The sequence below is a fragment of the Podarcis gaigeae genome (assembly GCF_964106915.1).
Source record: "Podarcis gaigeae genome assembly, chromosome: 8".
Classification (NCBI taxonomy): domain Eukaryota; kingdom Metazoa; phylum Chordata; class Lepidosauria; order Squamata; family Lacertidae; genus Podarcis; species Podarcis gaigeae.
Window position 1 is genome coordinate 83,724,997 of NC_139684.1, and position 25,725 is coordinate 83,750,721.

Genomic DNA, 25,725 nt, shown 5'->3' on the forward strand with positions numbered 1-25,725 from the left:
CTTCAAAAGCAAATACTCTATTCCGAACTTAAAAATGGAAAGCGTAATCCTGGTCAGCAAAAGAGCTTTAAAGATTGTTTCAAGTCAAATCTTAAAAAATGTAGTATAAACACCAACAACTGGGAAACACTGGCCTGCGAGCGCTCCAGTTGGAGAACAGCCTTTACCAAAGGTGTCATGGGCTTTGAAGACATTCGAACTCAGGACAGGACGAAAGGGAGAAACGTGCTAAGAGGAAGGCATGCTTGACAAATCCACACCGTGATCAACTCCCACCCGGAAACCAATGTCCCCACTGTGGAAGGACGTGTGGATCCAGAATCGGCCTCCATAGTCACTTACGGACTCCCTGTTAAAACCGTGTTTATGGAAGACAATCTTACTTGGCTACAAGTGATTGCCAAAGAAATAAATAAAAGTAGGTGTGTCACACAAACGCTCCATTTGTCCTGGATGCTTGAGTTGAGATTCCTGCATCGCAGGACCTTTTGGGTCCGCCAGCTGTTTTCAGACTACAATCCCCATCATCCTTGACCACTGGTCTTGCTAGCTAGGGATGATGGGAATTGTAGTCCCAAACATCTGGAGGGCCGGAGTTTGCCTATGCCTGATTTAAACAGTCACCCTTAACCAAGAATCCTTGGGAAGAAGCCACGACTGCTTAAAGTGGTATGATACTGCTTTAAAGTCCACAGTGCAGATGGGACTTTTGGATTATTATTTTTTAGCAGAATACGCTGCCAACACACACAGCACGTAAAATAACCAAGAACGGTGGTAGTAGTAAATGGGGAAAAAAAGATAATCAAGTTTATTGACAGAGACGAGTAAAAGAAATACAAATAAAAAACAAATTTTAACATTCTCTCTTTCCCCTCCCCCCCCGGTCTTAAATGTTGGAATCCAAACTGCCCCTGTCCTCTCTGCTTCTCCCCCCCCCCAAAAAAAATCATGATTGCAACACAAATACAAGGTTGGCAGAACCATCTGCCCATGAGTCAAACCGATATAAAACCAGTTAGCTTCACTGCACCTTAAGTCATATACTGGTGGGTGCTGGCCAACCCTCCCATGAAAACTCACTGATGTAGGACTACCTTTCTATGGAACACAGACCCGCCCCCTCCACCCCCCAAATCCCTCTATTCAGAGCTGGTTATAATCTGCTCAAGGCAATACTGCCCAGTCTCTGCAATGTTTTAATCTTAGTTGGGGCTAGGAATTAAAACGCAAACAGGGGTGTGTGTCACTCTGTCATTTTGCCATTTGCCAATTCAGGGATCTCTCCTGAGTGGCCTTTAAAAAAAATGCTCTTTTTTATTTTTGGTGTGCATGCTTAAAATCTTTTGGTATGAAAAAATACCCTCCGCCCTCTCCAGCAACAACAACAAAAATCTACACAAGAGGCACTTTTTCCATTTCCATCTCTCCCGATCACCCCCTAATTTTCTAGACCACCTCCCCACACCCTGCCACCCCCCCCCCCAATATATGATTCCCACACGCTTTCCTGCCTCCCACCTGCCCGCCCTGTTCCTGCCCAGAATGAGACAAGTGTCCAAACTGGCTAGTTACAGAAATCTGGGACTCTATGTAAAACTGCACAAATTTAGAAACTGTCCTATATACACAATGTCCGGGGAGGAGGGGCGCTGGAAGAAACGGATGAGCTGGTGGAGATACTTGTGGGTGGGATGGAGTGGGAATGGGGCACAGCACCCAGAATTAAAGGACGCCCACAAAGATTTCAGGGTCCCAAGGCTGTTTGGTCCGGGAGCGATAGGAAGGGCAGGCTATCCACCAGAGGGGAATGTGTTTCAGTGGAGATCTGTTGTGTGTGTGTGTTCTGCATGAAAAGCTGGCGAGCTACGGCCCTTCCCTAAGGATTGCCCTTCCATGCAATCAAAATGCCCCCTCCGTGTTTTACAAACAGCCTCTCTCTGAAGACCAAGTCCGGGGCCTAAGGCTCTCGCCTTCATGCCCTGCTTGTGAATTTCCCAGAAGCCTCTGGTGGACAGCAACAAGGTGCTAGGCTAAGTGGACCATTGGCCTGAGAGTCTGGTGGCAATTCCTAGGTGCTCCAGCAATAACCGGATAGCAGAGATTCGCTTGTAAGGCGGGAGATGGCACATGCGCCCACTAGACGCATGCCTAGCTCCCATGCCACCTCCTTAGCTGACAACCACACAGCCACATGCCTGAAAATCGGGCTCAGCCCTTTGCAGTGTGGCTGCTCAGAGTCCTGCCTCCCTCCCTGCCCGCCCCCCCCCCCGACTGTCCTGAACTCGCACTCGCCTCCTAGCTGGCTGGGGAAGTCCCTGAAACACATTAACAACGAGATCCCAACTGCTGTGCGATTTGCCCCACCGAAGACACCCCGATTCCGACACTGCCATATTCTTTCCCCCTGCCCTCCCGTTTAAAGAGACCCCCCCTCCCCGCAAATCAACATCCACCCCGCCCTTCCCAGACCCTCGTAGTAGGTTACATAGATGTGGCTTCATATATAAGCTTGCTATGGAAATATTATTTAAAAAATAGATTTATGTACAATGATCGCCCCAGTCCACGGCTGGCTGAAGAGGATGTCAAGGCGGGGAATAAGTTACTAATTCCAGTCACTGCCACGGCGGGTGGGAGAGGGTTTCGAAGGGGTGCGCAGGCATCCCACGACCCAGCGGCTGACCCCCTCCCTATTCAGGGATCACGCTCCTTTTTTACTTTAACGTCTCCGGCTAAGATGGTGGCGATCTCCCCCTGCATGAAGGCCCAGGGGACGTTGGAGCCCACCAGGGGGCATTTCTCACCGCTGGGGCAATACACCTCTCCCGCGGCTCCCTGGGCTTTAATGAAATCCCGGGAGCAAGGGAAACAGAACTTGTGCCCAGGCACCGAGGGGCACTGGACAAAGTGGGTATCCTCCAGGCGCTCGTGGCAGATGGTGCAACACAGAGGGGCGCTGCTGGCAGCCCCTGAGGAATCAGGGGCGCTCTGCGTACCGCTGGGCTCAACTCCCCCGGAAGAGTGGGCCCCGGAGGAGGAAGAGGAGGAGGTGGTGGTCGCTGGACCCGGCTCGCCGTTTCGCGGGACCAGGCGGTGTTGCCCTGAGGCGGCGGGCGACGCTGGGCTGGCGCTGTTTTGCCGGGCGGTGGTGGAGTGGACCGGGTTAGCTTCCTTGGTCCCCAGGGTGTCGGCCACGTTCTTGAGGGCCGTGATGGGCGAGGGGTCGTTCCGCAAGGAGCCTTCGGGCAAGGGCCCCTGGCCGGCCGAGGCAGGCAGGTGGGCCATGCCTGACGGGTACAGGCCGCCTGACCCCTGGGGCAGCCAGTGCTGCCTCTGCTGTTGCTCTTCGCCGGTCAGCTTGCCGGCTAGCTCCCCCTCCGGCTCGGGAGAGGCCTTGCGCCGCCTCATGACGGCTCGCGACGGGGGCACGGCCCTCAGCAACAGGCTGGGCGGCATGGCGCAGTTGCCGTCCAGGAACTGCTGGGGCAGGGCGTCGTGCGCCGGGGCCTCTCGGAAAAAGCGCACGCCTTCGGTGAAGAGCTCTCCGAGGAGGCGCCAGTCTCCGGTGCCGTGGCGCTTCTCGTACTCCAGGTACTTGTATCCGGACGAGATGACCTTGCCCGGGTCCTTGAGGCAGTCCTGGAACATCTGCTTGGCCACTCCGAGGACCCCGGCATAGACGCTGCCCGAGCCGCACGGGTACTCTGTGAACAGCTTCATCTCGTACTCATAGCCGGGCCGGGGCGCGGCGTCGAAGGCAAAGATCCTCCCCACCAGCGCGTGGTCTTTCTTGAAGCGCACGTTGAAGGGCGCGCAGCCGTACAGCGCCAGCAGCTGCTCACGCACCGCCTTGGGTTTGCCGTGCCACTCCTCGGCCCGCCCGCGCATGGCTTCGTTCAGCTCTGCCAGGCACTCGGCGTTGCGCTGCTTCTCCTTCTCATAGTCCGCGTAGGCCGCCCTCACCGGCTTGGCCAGCTCTCCCAGGATGGGCGACGCCATGGCCAGAGAGGCCGGCCGGCCCCCCAGGCCCGAAACGGCGGCTAGCAGGCCCTGGGGGGCTCCCATCAGCCCCTGGGGCACCAGGCTGGGCGGCACGGGGCCGATCAGCGCCCTCCTGGCCGTGGGGCTTTGCCGGCTGCCCTCGCCCTCGTCGGAGGCACGTGCCAGGCCGTTGGGCAGGCGGGGGCTGAGGGCGTAGTCGCCGCCTCCTCCTCCACCGCCGCCTGAAAGGCGTCCCCGCTCATATCTCTCCAGGGCCCCTGCGGCGGCGCCTTCCTTGGCATGTTTGGAGCCCTGTGGCCCCGGCGATCGCCCTTCTTGCAGGACGTGGTTCCTCTTGAGCTGCCTGGCCGTCTCGATGAGGAACTCGATGCGGTCGGCGCCTTCGAAATTGACGCATCCGCGGCACACGGCCTCGCTGAAGTCCCAGATCATGGCCCACGGCATCTTGGGCAGGTCGCACAAGTAGCACCATTGTCTGCGGGACGTCTGCACCGAAGACATCTTGGCGCCCCTCTGTCTGGCCGCCGCGCAGCAGACCCGGGATGGCGGCCTTGCCTGCCGGGGGGGGGGGGAAGGGTGGAAGTGTAGGGGGGGGGATCGAGGCTGGATCTGTTGGAGGGGGGGGGATCGGGGCCTTGTTTGCACCTGTGCGCGCGAAGTGCAAAAGGGGGAGGGCGAGGAGATCCAGTCCGGGAGGAAGAGGAGGGGAAGACGAAGAGAGGGGTGGAAATAATAAAAAAAAGCGGTGTTGGGGAGGGGGGAAATTCCCCTCTCTCGCCTGCCCTCTTACATGGAGAAACTTACATAACTCCGCTGCAAGGCCTGCTGGGAGATGTAGTTTTGCAGCCCAGCGGGAAGTTTGGGGGCGGAGTGGGGGAGATGCGAGCGCGCGCGCGCAAGGAAGGGATCTGCGGATGAGCCAATGCATTACCAGAGAAAGATCCTTGCAAGAAGTTGCAAGCGGTGCGCATCGTGGGGGCTGTTTAGGGCTGGATCCCTTCCCCGCTGGCCTCCAGGCATTTTAAAACCTAACCATTTTAAAGCATTTAAAAACCTAACCCGTTTTTCCTGGCGTGCGCTTCCGCGCGGTGGAATCCGATTGTGCAACAAACTTGCGTTTTGTGCAACAAACTTGCCGCGGAAAACCATCGCTGTTATTTGAAGCCAAGACTGAAACATCCTCATATTATTTTCATCTGGTTTATATTGCAATAAAAGATCACTTTGATAGGTCTTGTTTGCAGCAAAACAAAAACCCAGTCCCTTGGAATCTTGCCCCTTCTCTTATACAAAACTCTTCTGAGTTTTTAGATCGTCCCCATGGAATCCCAGGATCTGAAAGGATTCCTGTTATGCCATTGACGGGGTCGTTTAAGGTTAGGTTGGCAAGCTTTCAAATCGCACAGAATTCTTCTCCAGGGTGAATTCCAGGGACATGCTTGCTATCCCCTCCAGCTATAAAGCTGCACAAATACAACCAGCTAAGTACATCCGATTCGTTCCTGGTAATATATTTAATTGGGTTGCTCTATGGAGAAGCTACGGTCAGCAGCAAGAACAGACACACAATCGATTGAGAAAGCAGATTTGATTATTCTGCGTGTACAACTGGTCTGAAGTAGGAAGACTACAGGTCGCATGGGATTCTTTTTCAGGTGGAAAGGCCATCATGATGGAGAGATGCTCACTTGCCACTAGTCCACAGAGCTCCGTGGAGCTGCCACACCTACCCAGATACCCATTGGGGGAGATGCGGGGTTGGACTAGATGGCCGCGGGGTCCCAACTGTACAATTTTATGTTGAGCTTAGGAGAACCCAGGCGCCTGACTTTTTATATTTTTATATATATAATTTTTATTAGTTTTTTTAACATATCATTTTCGACAGTAATCAAACATACTTTTACATCTTATTCAAATTTTTGACTTCCATCAATCCTGCCTGAAAATTTTCCAGTCTAATCTCTCGGTATGCATTTCTTATCTTCCCTGTTACATTTCAAAGGCATAACCAATATCTCTATCTTTTTCTACTTTGCAACACTTCGTATAGTTCTCCTTACAAAACTTCTTGCGGTCCTACTAGCGTAATTTGTTGATTACAGTTGCTCTTCAAATAATTCATAGACTTCTTCCAACACGCTTCGGGTTACACACACTTCAGGTTACAGACTTTGCTAACTCAGAAATATTACCTTGGGTTAAGAACTTTGCTTCAGGATAAGAACAGAAATCATGCTGCGGCGGCACAGCAGCAGCAGGAGGCCCCATTAGCTAAAGTGGTGCTTCAGGTTAAGAACAGTTTCAGGTTAAGAACTGACCTCCGGAACGAATTAAGTACTTAACCCGAGGTACCACTGTACATTTCAAACTCATAACCATTATCTCTATCTTTTTCTACTTTGTAACACTTTGTATATTTCTCCTTACAAAACTTCTTGCAGTCCTACTAGCGTAATTTGCTGATTACAGTTGCTCTTCAAATAATTCATAGACTTCTTCCAATCTTCTGTAAATCTCTGGTCCCGCAGGTTTCGAATCCTTCCTGTCATTTTGTCCAATACTGCATAGTCCAACAGGCGTCTGACTTTTACCTTCACCAGAGTTTGGAAAAAGCCCAGTTAATTCCACCTGCCCTCGATTTGGATAATAAAATCCAGCCACATCCATGTCTCCCCTCTTCCGTGATTCTTTTCCTACATTGTTTCCCCCCTACCCCTCTTTCATCCCAGGAAAGAAGGTAGAGGCCCTAAAGGGTTAATTCAGCTTCTAGTGCCCAGGAAGTGGAAACTACGTTTCCCAAGATGCAGTGCGCCTCAGAAGCCCGGATGCTGTTGCGCATTTCCTGGTGCCCCCTCCTCCCCGCTTTCCTGTTTCTGCTCTGCCAGTCGCCCTCCCTCCTTGTGCGGAGAGGATCATAGGTCCGCTGGAGGGGGGGTGCAGAGGGGGGGGGTTCCCGACGGACGGAGCAGAAAATAAAAAAATACAGTAGAAAGTGCAAAGCCCAGGGATGTACGTGTGATGGGCACCTTGCAAAGCAACAGATGGGCGAGGGTGTGAAATTGGAAATAGGTGGAATCATTGCATTGCAGGGGGTTGGACTAGATGACCCTGGGGTCCCTTTCCAGTTCCAATTCTACGATTCTGTATGATTGCTCCCCGCTAAAACCGAAGATCATGGCCACTGGTCCCATCACCTCCTGGCAAATAGAAGGGGAAGAAATGGAAGCAGTGAGAGATTTTACTTTCTTGGGCTCCATGATCACTGCAGATGGGGACAGCAGTCACGAAATTAAAAGATCCCTGCTTCTTGGGAGAAAAGCAATGACAAACCTAAGACAGCATCTTAAAAAGCAGAGACATCACCTTGCCAACAAAGGTCCGTATAGTTAAAGCTCTGGTTTTGCCAGTAGTGATGTATGGAAGTGAGAGCTGGACCATAAAGAAGGCTGATCGCCGAAGAATGGATGCTTTTGAATTCTGGTGCTGGAGGAGACCCTTGAGAGTCCCATGGACTGCAAGAAAATCAAACCTCTCCATTCTGAAGGAAATCAGCCCTGAGTGCTCACTGGAAGGACAGATCCTGAAGCTGAGGCTCCAGTACTTTGGCCACCTCATGAGAAGAGAAGACTCCCTGGAGAAGACCCTGATGTTGGGAAAGATGGAGGGCACAAGGAGAAGGGGACGACAGAGGACGAGATGGTGGGACAGTGTTCTCGAAGCTACCAGCATGAGTTTGACCCAACTGCGGGAGGCAGTGGAAGACAGGAGTGCCTGGCGTGCTCTGGTCCAGGGGGTCAAAAGAGTCGGACACGACTAAACGACTAAACAACAACAACAATCCTAGAGAAAGGAGCTGACAACATGGCTTTGCTATGTGACTTTCTGTGTTACCCTGTAAGCTTCAGATATTTTTTTTGGGTGTGAGGGAGTGGGACAGGAAGCAAAATGGACTCAGATTGCCTGTTACTGCGCTTTAGTATCACTATTCAGAGGAAAGGTGTTCACACAAACACACATGCAAGTTGTCTACGCGCCAGCCTAACAGATGTGGAGGCTAAGGAACGAGAATCATGTTTTTGACCACCAGGCATCTCTCTGCCGGTCGAGTGAAGAGTTCTGTGTAACTCAGAAGCCTGCAGATTTCCACACCAGCCCCAAACGAGTGTGCATTATACTTAAAACCTGGCCCATAAAAGGAAGAAAAAAAGTCACACGGGTCAGTGGATGGAAAGCTGAACGTGCATTTGACAGACCAGAATTGTGCCATGTCTGCGTCGTCCGTTTAAAGCACCTGGTTTCACCCAAAGAATTCTGGGAGCTGTAGTTCCACCCCACCCAGCCACAGCTCCTGGCCCCCTTAATAAACTACAGTTCCCAGGATTCTCTGGAGGAGCAACCAGGGTGACTCTGTGACTTCGTCCGGTAAACCTCATCTCCCATACCTGCCAAGTGTCCCGGAAGAAACAGGACACCCCGTTTTTCCCCGTGTGAAATCACAGCGGTCATTTTGGGTGCCTTGATCTTGCACCCTCTTGTGCTGTGCTCTCACCCCAAAAAAAGTGATTTCAGGGCGAGATCGCAATGCATGTGACTCGCCTGGGAGCCCGTCCCGGAAGATGCGTGTCTGGGTTTTTTATGTGAAAAAGTTGGGAGGGTCTGCATCTCGGCCAGTCTAAAACCAGAGGTTTCTACTCTCCCAGGTCTGTTCCAACATCTGTTCAGTGACACCGAGAGCTCAAGGACAGTTTCCAATAGAGGCCAAAACACACCTGAAGTTCTTAGGGGCAGGCCTGGTTTGACATGTTGTGAACTGCCCTGAGATATAGGAAGGGCGGATTATAGATTTTGATGATGGTGGTAATAATAATAATAATAATAATAATAATAATAATAATAATAATATCAATTGGTAGAGCACACACTCTTAAGGTCCATGAACAACCATAGTTTAGAGGTCCCGGGTCCTAAGGAAGTCAGACTATCCTCCACCAGGGCCTTTTCAGTGATGGCTCCGACCTGGTGGAATGCTCTGTCCCATGAGACTAGGGCCCTTCAGGATTTAACCTCCTTCCGTCGGGCCTGTAAAACAGAGCTATTCCGCTTGGCCTTTAATTTGAATTCTGCCTGATCTTTTATCTCCCTTCTCTTTCCTCCCCCTCCCCTTTTATGAAGATCACTTGCTCTTGAGACCCCACAGCTAATTCTCCCCTGGCCTCCTCGCTGGCCCAAGTAGGACCAATTCAGCCAGCAAGCCCTGGGGATTATCTAATGCTTATTTACCCTAAACTGATTTTTGAATTTTATTGTTATACATGTTTTTATACTGTATTTTATGCTGCTTTTATAATTGTTTTAAATTTGTTGCTAGCCGCCCTGAGCCCGGTTTTTGAACCAGGAAGGGCGGGGTATAAATAAAAAATTATTATTATTATTATTTATTATTATTAATCTCAGTCATGGGTTCAAGCCCCACGTTGGGCAAAGGATTCCTGCCTTGCAGGGGGGTGGACTAGATGAATCTTAGGGCCTCTTTCCAAATCTATGTAGCTGGGGTGGTGGTGGTTGGGTGCTCAGCCCGGGGAGGACCCCAGGGTCTGCATTTGGGTTGTGATGTAGTAGTTCCAGTGGCGTAGCGTGGGGGGTGCAGGGGGGGCCGGCCGCAACATCAGGGGGTTAGGGTTAGGGGGCGCAAATCCACGGGTTAGGGGGTGCAAATTACTTGCCTTGCCCCGGGTGCTGACAACCCACGCTACGCCACTGAGTAGTTCTCCCACCCCTGGGATGATTATGACCGAAGCACCCGACATCCAGAGTGAAGAGAACAGCATAACATCCTTTGAAGTTGCGTGTATGCGCGCAAGTGCTTTCTAAAATATTAAGGTCGCTATTTTGTCCCCTAAATACCTACATGCTGCCTAGGGAACAACTTGCACCTTACTATCAGCAAGACAAAGGAGATGGTGTTGGACTTTCGGAGGAAGAGAGGAGAACTAGCCCCGCTGTACATCGGGGAGGGCTGTGTGGAGAGAGTCTCTTCCTTTAAATTCCTAGGAGTTTATCTCTGTGAAGACCTTACAGTGGTACCTCAGGTTAAGTACTTAATTCGTTCCGGAGGTCCGTTCTGAACCTGAAACTGTTCTTAACCTGAAGCACCACTTTAGCTAATGGGGCCTCTTGCTGCTGCCGCGCCACCGGAGCATGATTTCTGTTCTCATCCTGAAGCAAAGTTCTTAAGCTGAAGCACTATTTCTGGGTTAGTGGAGTGTGTAACCTGAAGCATATGTAACCTGAAGCGTATGTAACCCGAGGTACCACTGTACTTGGAAAATAAATACAACCCAGGTGGTTAAGAAAGCCCAACAGAGACTCCATCTCCTCAGAGTATTGCAAAAGAACGATGTCAATCAACATTTGATGATCTCCTTCTACCGGTCAACAATAGAAATTGTCCTTTCCTACTGCATCATGGTGTGGTACGCTGGTTTGACATCATCTGATAGGAAGTGCCTACAGAGGGTGCTGTATTTACCACAATATATTATGGGCTGTCCCGTGAATCCGCTGGATGAAATAGCGGAAGAATGTTGCCTCAGGAGAGTGAGGAAAATTCACACCCTGGCCGGCACTTTCTTGATCTCCTGCCCTCGGGCAGAAGATACAGAAGCACGATTAGTCGCACCAACAGGGTAAAGAACAGCTTCTATCCGTGGGCTGTTATGCTGCTGGATGAAAAGATAACAACAGGGCAACTGACTTTTGGGTTTGGTGGGTGTGCGTCAATAAACAAGGGGAATTAAGAGAGCTGAGCGGGGGGTGCTCGTGTAATCTCACTGTATACAAGTTGTACAAGTGACAATAAAGTATTTCAGTTTCAATTAAATTGGTGAGACTGAAGTCCCCTTTTCCTTGCATAAAGCTCTGCCCCAGAACTCATCTCCGCCCCCCCCCCCACACCGTCACCATTTCACGAACACAAGGGAGCTGGAGTACGAAAATAGTTTATTGAGCTTCCCTAGGGGACGGGGCAGAGCAAAGGGAATGGCCGGAATGGCTTCAACTTATGCCGGAATGGCCGAGAGCTGCTTTTGGGCAACCTTGCCCCTGCCCCTCCACATTGGGGCTTTTCGGTCGAGGATGCTTTTGGCTTTTCAGGCGCTGGGAAGGGCTTGAGACATGGGGAGAGAGGGAAGTTGGTTTTGTGGGACAGGGAGGCGGCAAAAACCCTCCCCACCCTGCATTCCCCATCCAAGAGTGTCTTAATGCATAAAGCAATTGGGACTGGGTGAGTTGGGGGGGGGGAGACACTGCCAAAGCTGGGGAGCTGGCAGAGGGGTGGTTTTTTTGGGGGGGTGTGGTCTGTCTGATTTCCCCTTTCCTGGTTGGCTTTCCATCCTGGGTTTCAGGTGCCTGCAAAAAATGGCTGCAAAAAATTGCACGACACAGCAGCTGTGCGTCGCTGCTTGCAAGGACTTTGGTAAACACTCCTGGTCCCACTGCCTCACGCAGCGCTGCAAAAAACGGGTGGCGAGGGGTGTTTCTCGAGCATTGACAGGCTACCCGGGTGGGGGTGGTGGAGACCCCTTGCAACCAACACCACTGGGTCCGGGGGTGAGTCTGGACTATGTTTGGCAAAGGAACGCACAACCTTTGGAGAGCCATTTGGGGCAGAGCGTCGAGAGAAGTTGTTTTCCTCGCTGGGCATCTGCCCCATGTGCCCCCCCCCATAGGGGGCAGCTTCAGCACCAGGTCCTTGGCAGCACTCACAAGTTCTTCCAGCGCCCTCTGCGTTTCCGAGTGGGGATCCCTTTCCTCCGCTTCTGGGGCGCAGGGGACGGCCCGCTTTTGGCCGCAGGCTGGCTTTCCTCGGGCGCAGGGACCCCCTCGTCCTCTCTCCTCTCCGGAGATGGCTCCTCCTTGGCGGCGAAGGTGCCCCTGGGCGGCGGGGTCTCCAAGGAAGGGGCCGGCGGCACCGGGCTCGGGCTCTCCCCCTGCGGGGGCAGAGGGCCGTTCGCCTGGGCCGGAAGGAGGGGCAGCAAAGCCGCCACCACGTTGGTGAGCCGTTCCAGGCCTTGCCGCAGGGTGTAGGTCAGCTCGCGGACAGCCTCGGCCATCTCCCGCTGGGCCTGCAAGAAGTCCAGAGGGGGCTCGGCGGGCAGGTCGAGGCGGGTGCGACGGCGCCGCAGGGGTGGCGAGGCAGAGGGGCACGGGGTGCTGCCCAGCGGCTCCGCAGGGGAGTGCTCTGGGTGCGGCCTGCATCCTAAGCTGGCTGGAGAAGGTGCCATTTGGATGATCTGCAGTGAGGCGGGCTGGGCCGAAGGGGGCGCCGGTGAGTCGCGTTCCTTGGGCCTCAGTAGGCCCCCGTTCAGAGTGCAGTAGGAAGTCCGCGCAGAAGTCTCTGGGCTGCAGGAGAGGTTGCCCCTGGCTGGAATATCTGCAGAGGGGGAGGGAAGCAGGAGATTGACAAAGCTGGCACCCGGAATAATAATAATAATAATAATAATAATAATAATAATAATAATAATAAATACCCCGCCCATCTACTCTGGGCGACTTCCAACAGAATATTAAAATACAATAACCTATTAAACATTAAAAGCTTCCCTAAAGAGGGCTGCCTTCAGATGTCTTCTAAAAGTTTAGTAGTCATTTTTCTCTTTGACATCTGGGGGGAGGGCGTTCCACAGGGCAGGCGCCACTACCGAGAAGGCCCTCTGCCTGGTTTCCTGTAACTTGGCTTCTCGCAGGGAGGAAACCGCCAGAAGGCCCTCGGCGCTGGACCTCAGTGTCCGGGCAGAACGATGGAGGTGGAGACGCTCCTTCAGGTATACTGGACCGAGGCCATTTAGGGCTTTAAAGGTCATCACCCACACTTTGAATTGTGCTTGGAAACGTACTGGGAGCCAATGTAGGTCTTTCAAGACCGGTGTTATATGGTCTCGGTGGCCGCTCCCAGTCATCAGTCTAGCTGCTGCACTCTGGATTAGTTGTAGTTTCCGGGTCAGCTTCAAAGGTAGCCCCATATAGAGAGCATTGCAGTAGTCCAAGCGAGAGATAACCAGAGGAAACCAGAGGAAACTCCTTTTCCTAGGCAGTGCTAGAAACTCAGCTATATAATCAAGGCACCACGTGGTCCCTGAACTCTAGGTTGCGGTCGCCACAACTTCAGTTTACCAGTGGGTCAGACTGGATGACCTTTGGGCCCCTTAAAGGTAAAGGTAAAGGGACCCCTGACCATTAGGTCCAGTCGTGGCCGACTCTGGGGTTGCGGCGCTCATCTCACTTTATTGGCCGAGGGAGCCGGCGTACAGCTTCCGGGTCATGTGGCCAGCATGACTAAGCCGCTTCTGGCGAACCAGAGCAGTGCACGGAAACGCCGTTTACCTTCCTGCCTGAGTGGTACCTATTTATCTACTTGTACTTTGACGTGCTTTCAAACTTCTAGGTTGGCAGGAGCAGGGACCGAGCAACGGGAGCTCACCCTGTTGCGGGCATTCGAACCGCCGACCTTCTGATCAGCCAACACCAGGCCCTTTGGTTTAGACCACAGCGCCACCCGCGTCTCTTACAGTTCTACAATTCCACGATCTCAACTACCTTGCTTGACTGTGGCTTGCTTTCATGACAATTCACACATCCCAGTGTGCGAGGAGAAAGACAGGAAGGAGAAGGTATTAACTAGGGAGCAAGGCAGAGGTTTTTTTAACGGTGGCCGCCAATCTAGTGACCAGAAACCGCCATGTGGTTCTCATTAGACCCATGGCAGTAGCAAAATGTGCCTGGGGAATTTAAAACACAGTTCTTGGGGCCTGCTATTCCACCATCACCAAACTGCTGTTTCGCTCCAGCCAGCCCTTTCTGGGCCAGCTGCGTGGGCAGAGAGAGCATGTGGCCAGCAGCCCTTTGCGGTCCTGACCTCTTTGGGCACAGACCTGAATTCTAACTCTGCGTTCTGGAAGATCTCTCTGCTTGCAGAATCTAGCTCCTCAGGTGGAGCATTCAGGCACCCGGGGAGCTGCCTAGCCCCTGCAGGGCTGTGCTGGGTGCTAGTTCTGCTGCTGTGTTGCAAATGACTCTTTCTCTCCTGCCTCCACACCTTCCTCAGCAGCCTCAAGGTTACAACCGGGGAACGAGTTGTGTAGGCATGGAGTTGGCAGCTGCAACTGGCCACTAGCCCACCTGGGAGTGGGCACAGGCGTTTTCTCTTGGCACTTGTGCCCTGCATCGAAAGGAGCCGTGGCAGCCGGGAGCCAAGCGTGGACTTGGATCGCAGCAATAACCCAGCTCTGTCCTGCCGTTTGCCTCTCCTGACCTGAAAGCACTTTGCGAGCCCAAGACGGTGACTTGGGGCTGAGGAAAACGCACTCTGCACATGCACAGAGACACCTGTTTCCTGGACATTGGCTCGCATATGCCCAAAGTGATTCCCAGCGTTGGAAGAAGGTTGCAGAGATAAACCTCTGGCACGCCGGATGAAGCCAGGAAGCGCCAGGGAATTCCTCCATCATGGATGTGGAGCTAAAATTGTGGGGAAACCCCTCTTTCTCTCCCCCCCCCCACCGCTTTCCTCCGTCCTTCAAACCTGGAGCAAGAATTTCCCAAAGGAAAGAGAATGTCTTCTAGGGTCATGGGTTCGAGAAAAAGATTCCTGCATTGCAGCGGGTTGGACTAGATGACCCGTGTGCTTCCTTAAAACGCGACAATTCTGTTATTCTGTGTCTCAGTTGTATCCCTGGCCCTATTGATGTGGGGGAGACTTGAAAGGATATTTCAGGTCAGGGGGGCGTCGAGCGCAGGACTGCCTCCCTCAACAAGCAGAGTCATATTAGCTTGCCATCCTGCTTCCCCTGTTCTGTGCGCTTATCATGCCAATATAACTCCCTGCCATTTACTTGAGCTTCGGCTCTGGAATCCAAGGCGTGGGTGGCGATGCGGAGATTAAAATAGCATCCCTTCGAGGCCCAAATCCCTGTTGGATGCCTGTTGCTCCATTTTCAGAGCAACTAGGTTTCCGAGAATGTGCAGAGTGCCTTTCCTTCGCCATTTGGAGTCGCATTCGGAATTTACCAGGTTAGATTGGCACAGGCACAGCATGCATTTAAAACCCATAGCTCCCCCCCCCCCCCGTACACCAAGAAACCTGGGAACTGTAGTTTGTTATAAAGACGCTGGGAATTTTAGGACTGTGAGATTCTTCTCTCTTTCTTGCCCTTCCCTGCCCAACCCCAATGGCAAAGGCATTGGCCTGCCGTGTGTCTCTTTCTTAAAAACCAGAAATGCTGCAAATCGAAGTGAACTGACACCCTTTCCCACACCCGATCTGAAATCGCCCCCCCCCATCACTTCACACACCCCTAGACCCATGGGGGCATCTGTGAAATGGAGGTGAAATCCTTAGTCCGGACTCAAGCTCAGGCAAACACAGACCACTGAATACATAACAATCTGCTTGCCGCTATCCGAGGGTAAGGCACTCTGCACATGCTCAGAGGCGCGCACACACACAACTTCACATTGTGCCTCAAATCAAGCCCTTCTCGGTCCTCCAGCGCCTCCTCAGTTTAGAAACCAGCTCCATGTGGAGTTTTCAATTTTTTACCCCATGCTGTCAGCGTGCCAACCCACATGTGGCAAGCCTCGGGCCCTTACATTATGCCAATCTGTCCTCCCCAACGCCTTGGCAGAGCCGGGCCCCAGAGGGCACCTGCTTCGGCCGCTGGCACCTGCCTGCCGGAGGGATGGGATGCCACGAGGACTCACCTGCGCCATGCTCAGCCGCCAGCCGGTAACTGGGGGTGGCGAACCCCGTCGTGTTCTGCAAGGCGCCGGGTTCCACCCCGCCCGCCCCCATCACCACGCCAGGCCCCAGGATGGCGAAGATGGTCTCTTCCTCGGCCGAGAAGGTCTCGTCGCAGGCACTGCCGGCCCCCTGCGTGGAGTGGGGCACCCTCGCCAGCTTCTCCTTCGTGCGCCGCTTGAAGTCATTCCAGCGCTTCTGCACCTCTTGCCCGGTCCGCTTCCAGCTGGTGATGCTGTTGATCTTGGCAGCGATGCCTTCCCACACCCTCCGCCGCTCGGCCACCGTCACCCGCCGGCTCTGGGTGCCGTACAGCTTGGCGTAGTTGGCACGGACCTCCTGGATCAGGATCTGGTTCTCCTCGTAGGAGAAGCGGGGCTTGCGGAGGCGGGTGATCTCCTCGCTCTCGCCAGACATCCCGGTGCCCTTCTGCTGCTGCTGATGCCAACGCCGTTCCCCGGTGCCCACTGCCGGGCTCCTTCAAGCTCTGGGAAGCAGCTCTCTCAGGCTGCCGGTGCCCAGTTGGCACCGCTGCATGGGCACCCTAGCCAGGGCGGGTGCTGGTGGTCCTGTCAGAGAAGGAGAGAGAGAGAGAGAGATGATTGGCATCGCCCAGCAAATGCATTGGGCTGGCACCTTGCAAGTTTTGGGTGGGTGGGTGCCCCAGCGCCACGCTGGCTGCCCAGCACCTCTGCTTTTCGCAGGGGTGCCCCTCTGCCACAGGGCCCCCCCCCAAGCCTCCCCAGCTGGGAAGGGGGTGTCTGGGGAGGGCTCCTCTAGAAGGGGGTCTCCGCTCCCGCTCAGCTGCTGCCTTGCTGCATTGAAATGCCTCCCCCGCTCCTCCCTCCCAGTTCCTCCTCCTCCTCCTGCTGCTGCTGCTGCTACCGAGCATGCGCCTGGCTTCGCCGCACTCCCAGCAGGCCAAGGGGCGGCCTGGATGGTTGCCCCGGGCAACCGAAGCCTTCTCGCTCTTCTGGCAGGGCCTGGCAGAGCGGGGAGCAGGAGCGCCCCAAAGGCTTCTGGGAAATCAGAAGCAATTGCCCCCCTCCCAATATCTCTGGGGGGTACGCAGGGGTACGCATACCCCCTAAACATTTGGTGAATCATTGTAGTTTTGTCCATATATACTGTATTTATTTCCCCCGATTTGATCTATAAAACGGTGATTTTCTGGAGTCAAAATAAGAGAACCCCTAAACACATTTTTTTTAGAAAAAAAGCACTGTGTGTATATACACACACACACACACACACACACACATAATGTATGTATATATATGTGTGTGTGTATATATATATGTATATGGGGGGGTGCAATTGCTGTATATATTCATAGCTGTCAACTTTTCCCTTTTCTTGCAAGGAATCCTATTCGGAATAAGGGAATTTCCCTTAAAAAAACGGAAAATTTGACAGCTATGAATATACATATACAGCAATTGCACCCCCTATATATATATATATATATATATACACGTACACACATATACATACATTATATATGTGTGTGTGTGTGTGTATATATATATATATATATATACAGTGCTTTTTTTCTAAAATATGTTTAGGGGTTCTCTTATTTTGAGCACTCAGGGCTGATTTCCTTGAGAATGGAGAGGTTTGATCTTCTTGCAGTCCATGGGACTCTCAAGAGTCTCCTCCAGCACCAGAATTCAAAAGCATCCATTCTTTGGCGATCAGCCTTCTTTATGGTCCAGCTCTCACTTCCATACATCACTACTGGGAAAACTGTAGCTTTAGCTATACGGACCTTTGTTGGCAAGGTGATGTCTGTGCTTTTTAGGATGCTGTCTAGGTTTGTCATTGCTTTTCTCCCAAGAACCTAATAATTATCTAAAGCCATTTGCCCATGTTGCCATGCAACCAGTCCATGCAGAATGTAGGCACCCTATATACAGAAATGAGCAAACCGGTGATATTTTAGGGAGCAGGCTAGCAGGCGGGGGCCCATGACTTACATCATAGGAGCCTACACAACACAAAACACTTGCTGTATGTAGGTTTTATTTTATTTGGGTTTTTTTATTCTATATTTTGGAAATGTACATCCAGTTTTTTTTCCCTTTAATTTTTCAGGGGCCCCCAAGAGAGTGGGGCCCTAAGCTATAGCTTGTTTAGCTTATACATAATTCTGGCACTGGGTCATGGAGGTGACCCGTGACATATACCGTATTTTTTGCTCTATAAGACTCACTTTTACCCTCCATAAAAGTAAGGGAAAATGTGTGTGCGTCTTATGGAGCGAATGCAGGCTGCGCAGCTATCCCAGAAGCCAGAACAGCAAGAGGGATTGCTGCTTTCACTGCGCAGCGATCCCTCTTGCTGTTCTGGCTTCTGAGATTCAGAATATTTTTTTTTCTTGTTTTCCTCCTCCAAAAACTACTACTACTACTACTACTAATAATAATAATAATAATAATATATTTATTGTCATTGCCCCCTCTCGGGGACAACGAAATTACTTGGCTGCTCCATCCACCCAGGTAGGGCACTCCACACAAAATCAAAACAACTATAAAAACACTAATTAAAACAATACAGTTACAGATAGGTAGCCGTGTTGGTCTGCCATAGTCAAAACAAAAAGAAATTCCTTCCAGTAGCACCTTAAAGACCAACTAAGTTAGTTCTTGGTATGAGCTTTCGTGTGCATGCACACTTCTTCAGATACCATGTTGCACCATGTTCAGGTATCTGAAGAAGATACCATGTTGCACCATGTTCAGGTATCTGAAGAAGTGTGCATGCACATGAAAGCTCATACCAAGAAGTAACTTAGTTGGTCTTTAAGGTGCTACTGGAAGGATTATTTTTTTGTTTAGACTAAAACAATACAGTATAATACAGCAAGGAAGATTAGATGACTTTCAAAGCCCAGGCTTCCCATTCAGGGCCGAGATCCCTCTAGAGAAGAAGCTGTTCTTAAGACGGCTCGTTCTTGTCTTCATCTTGTCTTCAACTAGGTGCATCTTGTGGTCTGGTGCGTCTTATAGAGCGAAAAATATGGCAAATTCAGGTCAGTGTCCATCACCAGGAAGACTATTCCTATAACAGGATACTCCTGGAATCCCAAAGTTGCCCAGTTTTTTGACACTCCGCCAGAAGGCTTCTCAGACTTCCCATCTGATTGCTGCAGAAGTCTGACTTCTTCTTTAAGCATCCAACCAATATCCTTTATTCTTTACCTTTCGTTCCTTTGCCTCTGCCTCTGGACTGTGTTGTAAACGGTGTTTCCGTGCGCTGCTCTGGTTCGCCAGAAGCAGCTTAGTCATGCTGGCCACATGACCCGGAAGCTGTACGCCGGCTCCCTCGGCCAATAAAGTGAGATGAGCGCCGCAACCCCAGAGTCGGCCACGACTGGACCTAATGGTCAGGGGTCCCTTTACCTTTACCTGGATGTGATAGGGAGCTGGCTGTTTCTCGATGTCACAGTGCTACCTTTTTCCCACTAGAGGGAGTATTACACCTTCCTGTTATCTTCTCCTGCTCCCGACTTTGAATGGTTGTACTGTAGGTAGATGAATGATGCTATGTACGAAATTGGCCAGCAGGGGGCCTTTTCCACCTGCTTAGTGATTCATTTCCTTGCTCTGTGTATTTTTGTGTGTGTGTGTGTTTGTGTTTGTGGGTTAGAGGTCGCAGGAGAGTTGGCAATGGAAGGCAGGGTCTCATCCTGCAGGCGATGGGACCCCCTGCAAAAGGAGGTCAATGGGGGGGAGGTAGGGGGTGGGACTGGCTAACCTCCCTGTGCCTTGGCTCTGGCAGGCAGCGCCAGCAGCCGAAAGGGACCCCCTGGCAAAGGGGTTGGAGACCCTGGACTTGCAGGGGTCAGCAAACTTTTCCAGCAAGGGGGCCGGTCCACTGTCCCCCAGACCTCATGGGGGGCCGGACTATATTTTGAAAATAATCGAAACATTAATCGAAACATTAATCGATCAAGGCCTGCAGGAGACTTTGTGGATATTTAAGTTATAATTAGAAAAATCTTAATAATTATTCATAAAGGAAACAGCTTATAAGAAGTAAATAAGGATGCCAGAAACAGGATAAAGGAAGCCTTTTATTTGGTTGTTTGTATTGTTGTATACAGTGGTACCTCGGGTGACATACGCTTCAGGTTACATACTCTTCAGGTTACAGACTCCGCTAACCCAGAAATAGTGCTTCAGCTTAAGAACTTTTCTTCAGGATGAGAACAGAAATCGTGCTCTGGCGGTGCGGCGGCAGCAGTAGGCCCCATTAGCTAAAGTGGTGCTTCAGGTTAAGAACAGTTTCAGGAACAAATTAAGTACTTAACCCAAGGTACCACTGTATTATGGTACCTTGGGTTAAGTACTTCGGAACAAATTAAGTACTTAACCCAAGGTACCACTGTATTATGCTTGTTGTTTGTTATGTTTGGGTCTGATGGGGCTGGATTTCTGTGTTGGGTGGTGGGGGCTTTGTGTTATGTTGTAAATAAAATTTCCAATAAAAAGTTATTAATATATATATATATATATAAATGAATGAATTCCTACGCCCCACAAATAACCCAGAGATGCATTTTAAATAAAAGGACACATTCTACTCATGTAAAAACATGCTGATTCCCAGACCGTCCGCAGGCCGGATTTAGAAGGCGATTGGGCCGGATCCGGCCCCCACCCCTTAGTTTGCCTACCCCTGCCCTGGAGAGACTGTGTGGCTCTGGGTGGAGGAGGAGGGTGTGTGTGGAAGAGCGAGGGAGCTGCGCAGAGTCCAGATGTGTCAGCCTTAGACAATAGGCGAGCGGGAAAAGGACAGACAGATGGGCCAGCTGATACAATGGACCAGGCGTTTAGCATTCAGGAGCCGTTCTCGGCTGACTTGCCGCCTCCCCTCCCCCTCCGCCCTGCTCCGCTATTGAGCCAGCCAAAGGCCAGGATGAAAAGGCCTCGCCAGAGCCCATCTGCTCCCTCCTTCTCTCTCTCTCTCTCTCCTCACATTCATCCAAGGAGCAGAGAGAGAGAGAGGCATTTCTCCCCATTTTCTCCTTCCTCAGAACTGCTGGCGGGTGGGAAGGAAAGAAGGCTATCGGTGCGTTTAATTGCGCCCTGGTTAAAAGCGCAGCTTGATTTTTCCTTCCATCCTTCCATCCGTCCGGCCTCCTTCTTGTACCCATTTCACAGGTTGGAGGAACTGAGGCTGAGAAACGGACCCCCAGCCAGCCCAAACTACCGAGCGTCAAGTTCATGGGCCAGCAGGGAGTGCGGAGGTTCATTGACTTAAAAAAGAAAGAAAGAAAGAAAGAAAGAGGAAGAAAGAAGGCTTGATTTGCAAACAATAGGTCTCTCCTTGTTCTCAGATGTGCATAAACTGGCTCTGGTTGCTGTGTTGATGAGTTACAGCAGAAAACAAGAGAAGAGGGAGTTTTGATGTGTGCTTCTTCTCATTTGAAGCCTAGCAGGTGACAAGAGAAATCACATTTTCCCTTGTGCTGCCCTTGTGCCTTAGATAGCTGCCCAAGAGGCAAAAGCCTTGGTTTTCATAGAGTTGCAGTGATGGGGAAACCTGCCCCTGTTGAATTTCTGTCTGCGACGCAGCCGTCAAAGACACAGGGGGGCCAGCCAGAGAAGAAAGTTAGCAACTCTCCTTCAGGGCAGTGGGAGAACAGGCAGAGAATTTCTCAACCAGGTCCTGAGTGCGAAGGAGGAACCTATTATTTAACGTGGTTCTTCAAGGTTGCAATATTTCAAAAGGGGACCTCGAGGGTCGACAATCTGTAGAGAGGGCCTGGGGCCACTGGCTTGCTTGCTTGCTGTCCCGAAAGTCTGTTTCCGTTAGCAGGATCGGGGCCAAATCCACTGCCAGCCAGGATTTTTCCAAACAGCTCAGCGTTCCCTCCTCAGGCTCCGTTTAACAAGATGCTGAGCTCCTCAGGAAAAGGTTCATTTATTTTTGTGCTTATGTGGGAGCCAGAATCCACAGAGCGAGAAGAAGAGAGCAATGGGGGGGGGGGAATAATTCAGCTGCTGGGTAGCACACGGTGGCCACAAGCTCATTGCCATGACAGGAAATTTGGGAGGGATTGCAAATATGGATCATGAGAGCCTTGGAAAGATCTCTTGGGGGGGGGTTGTGTGGAGGGTCTCCCTTTCTACAACGCCCCAAGTAATAATTTGGCTTGCTTTTTCGAAAGCATTCTCATTTATTCTGCTTCTTCTAGTTGTGGCTCGCAGTACGTTTCCGAGCACGATTCAAAGTGTTGGTGCTGACCTTTAAAGCCCTAAATGGACTCAGCCTAGTATACCTGAAGGAGTGTCTCCACCCCCATCTGCCAGGATGCTGAGGTCCAGCACCGAGGGCCTTCTGGCGGTTCCCTTGCTGTGAGAAGCCAAGTTACAGGGAACCAGGCAGAGGGCCTTCTCGGTGGTGGCACCCGCCCTGTGGAACGCCCTCCCACCAGATGTCAAAGAGAAAAATAACTACCAAACTTTTAGAAGACACCTGAAAGCAGCCTTGTTTAGGGAAGCTTTTAATGTTTAATAGGTTATTGTATTTTAGTGTTTTGTTGGAAGCCGCCCAGAGTGGCTGGGGAAAACCAGCCAGATGGACGGGGTATAAATAATAAATTATTATTATTATTATTATTATTATTGTTGTTGTTGTTGTTGTTGTTATTGATTTTGCAGCGACCCGAAGCCCTGTCTTCTGAGCTTTTATTCCGTGATTCTTCTGGCTTCCGAAACGTACCTGGCATCGCCTGTAAAAGAGCACATTTGCAAACATGAGGGCTAGAAACCTGAGTGCTTTCTTAAGACCATTAGGAAGGTAAAGTCTGTACCTGCTGCAGCATACCAGCTGCCCAGGCCTTTTCTGGGCACACTTCAAGAGGCACACAAGTGCTTTGCATCGTGATTCCTCTGGGTGATAGCAGGTGGCACTATTGTGTAGCGTTGCCACCATTAAGGGACACTCTGGTCAAAGGGCCCCAGGGCCCCTGGCTGTGGATGTCTTAAGACGGCAGAGAAATGGTGCCAAAGCCACTGGGAGTTCCCTAGGTAGACTCTGTGCTGCTGTTGACCCCTGAAGGGATAGACTGCCATGTGGCCCTGATTACAGTAGTCAAATCTGTAGGATAAATGAGGCGGGAGTTGTTTCAAAAAGGGTCCCATCAAGAGTTGTCATCTACCAATCTATGCTTCTTGGGAGAAAAGCAATGACAAACCTAGACAGCATCTTAAAAAGCAGAGACATCACCTTGCCAACAAAGGTCCTTATAGTTAAAGCTATGCTTTTCCCAGTAGTGATGTATGGAAGTGAGAGTTGGACCATAAAGAAGGCTGATCGCCAAAGAATTAATGCTTTTGAATTCTGGTGCTGGAGGAGACTCTTGAGAGTCCCATGGACTGCAAGAAGATCAAACCTCTCCATTCTCAAGGAAATCAGCCCTGAGTGCTCACTAGAAGGACAGATCCTGAAACTGAGGCTCCAATACTTTGGCCACCTCATGAGAAGAGAAGACTCCCTGGAAAAGACCCTGATGTTGGGAAAGATGGAGGGCACAAGGAGAAGGGGACGACAGAGGACAGGAGTGCCTGGCCTGCTCTGGTCCATGGGGTCACGAAGAGTCGGACACGACTAAATAACAACAACAATTTATGCAGCCCTGCACTGCAGGCTCTTCTCTTCCAGGAGGAGCTCTCCAAGGTCTTATGACAGAGGCTCATTCCGGCTCCCTCACCTAAGATATTTTAAGGGGAGATGCGCTGAGACTTGGACCTAGGAGTTTTTGCAAAAGCATAACTGCTGTGAGGCCAGAGCACCTGGCAATATAAAACGCAGCTTGCATGTTGCGGAGGATGAAAGGATGGGTAGGCAAACTAAGGCCCGGGAGCCAGATCCGGTCCAATCGCCTTCTCAATCCGGCCTGTGGACGGCCCGGGAATCAGTGTGTTTTTACATGAGTAGAATGTGTCCTTTTATTTAAAACGCATCTCTGGTTATTTGTGGGGCCTGCCTGGTGTTCTGACATGAGTAGAAAGTGTGCTTTTCTTTAAAATGAATCTCTGGGTTATTTATGGGGCATAGGAATTCATTCATGGTTGTTTTTTTCAAAATATAGTCCAGCCCCGAACAAAGTCTGAGGGACAGTGGACCGGCCCCCTGCTGGAAAAGTTTGTGACCCCTGATCAAGAGAAAGGGATGTGTGGAAAACATTGCAAACAACAACAACAAGCTGAGCCTCAGGTAGTTTGGGGATGGATAAACATGAAAATAAAAGGCCACAAGATAAGATATAGGTTGTGTGTGTGTGTGTGTCACACCCATTCGATGCCCCTTTTGGCAGGCCCTGCCAGCCATGTGGCGCATTGCAAACGCATTTATGATGGCATCAACTTTGCAGATCACACATCTCCTTTTGTCAGGACGCGTGGTGCCAGATTGCGAGACCAGACTCTCACGGGAACAACAACAACAACAACAACAACAACAACAACATTATAATTATAATTATAATAATAACAACAATTTATTATTTATACCCCGCCCATCTGGCTGGGTTTCCCCAGCCACTCTGGGCTGCTTCCAACAAAATATTAAAATACAATAACCTATTAATCATTAAAAGCTTCCCTAAAGAGGGCTGCCTTCAGATGTCTTCTTAAAGTCTGGTAGTTGTTCTCTTTGACATCTGGTGGGAGTGTGTTCCACAGGGCGAGTGCCACAACCGAGAAGGCCCTCTGCCTGGTTCCCTGTAACTTGACTTCTTGCAGCGAGGGAATCACCAGAAGGCCCTCGGCGCTGGACTTGGTCCAGGCAGAATGATGGGGGTGGAGAGGCTCCTTCAGGTGTACTTCCCGAATGTGCGAAAGCTCAGTCACGGGCCCGGAGGAATGAATGGCAGTACCATTGCATGGGCTCTGAAAGGCGGGTGAGCTTCCCAATTGTGTCATTGCCCCATGGAGGGGGGGTGTCCCTCAGTAGGTAGCGAGGCCTTCTTTGCACATTGGGGGGGGGGCTGTCCAGCCTTTCGACAACGGAAAGGGCCTTGAGTGGCAGCAGGAATTGGGGGGGGGTGTCCCTTGAGAGCTAGACATTTCTTAAATACCCCCCCCCCATTTTATATCATCCCAAGGGACGCGGGTGGCGCTGTGGGCTAAACCACAGAGCCTAGGACTTGTGGATCGGAAGGTCGGTGGTTCAAATCCACGTGACGGAGTGAGCTCCCGTTGCTCGGTCCCTGCTCCTGCCAACCTAGCAGTTCGAAAGCACCTCAAAGTGCAAGTAGATAAATAGGTACCACTCCAGCGGGAAGGTAAACGGAGTTTCTGTGCGCTGCTCTGGTTCGCCAGAAGTGGCTTCGTCATGCTGGCCACCTGACCCGGAATCTGTACGCCGGCTCCCTCGGCCAATAAGGTGAGATGAGCGCCGCAACCCCAGAGTTGGCCACGACTGGACCTAATGGTCAGGGGTCCCTTTACCTTTAAGGAGCTCGAGGCAGCATTCCAGAAAGATTGCTCCCTTCTCTCCCCTTCCTCATAACAACCCTGCGAGGGCGGCAGATGGGGAGACAGAACTTGATGGCTGGGCCCTCTCCAGTCCTGGCTCTTAAACCCTGCTGTTAGGTCTGATTCTGGCTCCAGGCAGCTTCTTGTGGCCCCCTGTGTGTGGGGGGTGCGTGCGCCCAAGGCAGAAATCAGGGTGCAGAGATAACTCGGGGAAGGGATGGGTGGATGTGATGGAAGAGGGCAGAACCCGCCTCCCTCCGTTTCCCCTTCTCCCCTTCCTTGCTCCCCTGCTCTACAGCGCAGCTGCCTCCTTTCCCCTCCCTTCCACCTGCTCCCCCCCTCCCAGCTCTGTCAAAGCCCCCAAGGCAAAGAATAGCTCTTCTCTCTCTCTCTCTCTCTCTCTCTCTCTCTCTCTCTCTCTCTCTCTCT

At 51.5% G+C, this 25,725-nt stretch overlaps 2 protein-coding genes across 2 annotated transcripts; both read right to left on the reverse strand.

Moving 5' to 3' along the window:
• Positions 1 to 784: 784 nt before the first annotated feature.
• Positions 785 to 4,828, reverse strand: IRF2BP1 (interferon regulatory factor 2 binding protein 1). The gene has a single exon (XM_083752082.1). The coding sequence runs from the start codon at positions 4,504 to 4,506 to the stop codon at positions 2,698 to 2,700; it is 1,809 nt and encodes a 602-aa protein (XP_083608208.1). The 5' UTR covers positions 4,507 to 4,828; the 3' UTR covers positions 785 to 2,697.
• Positions 4,829 to 10,990: 6,162 nt separating this feature from the next.
• Positions 10,991 to 16,700, reverse strand: MYPOP (Myb related transcription factor, partner of profilin). The gene is made up of 2 exons (XM_083754115.1): positions 15,766 to 16,700; positions 10,991 to 12,439 (listed from the first exon to the last, which is right to left on the reverse strand). The coding sequence occupies exons 1-2, from the start codon at positions 16,217 to 16,219 to the stop codon at positions 11,769 to 11,771; spliced, it is 1,125 nt and encodes a 374-aa protein (XP_083610241.1). The 5' UTR covers positions 16,220 to 16,700; the 3' UTR covers positions 10,991 to 11,768.
• Between the last annotated feature and the right edge of the window lie 9,025 nt (positions 16,701 to 25,725).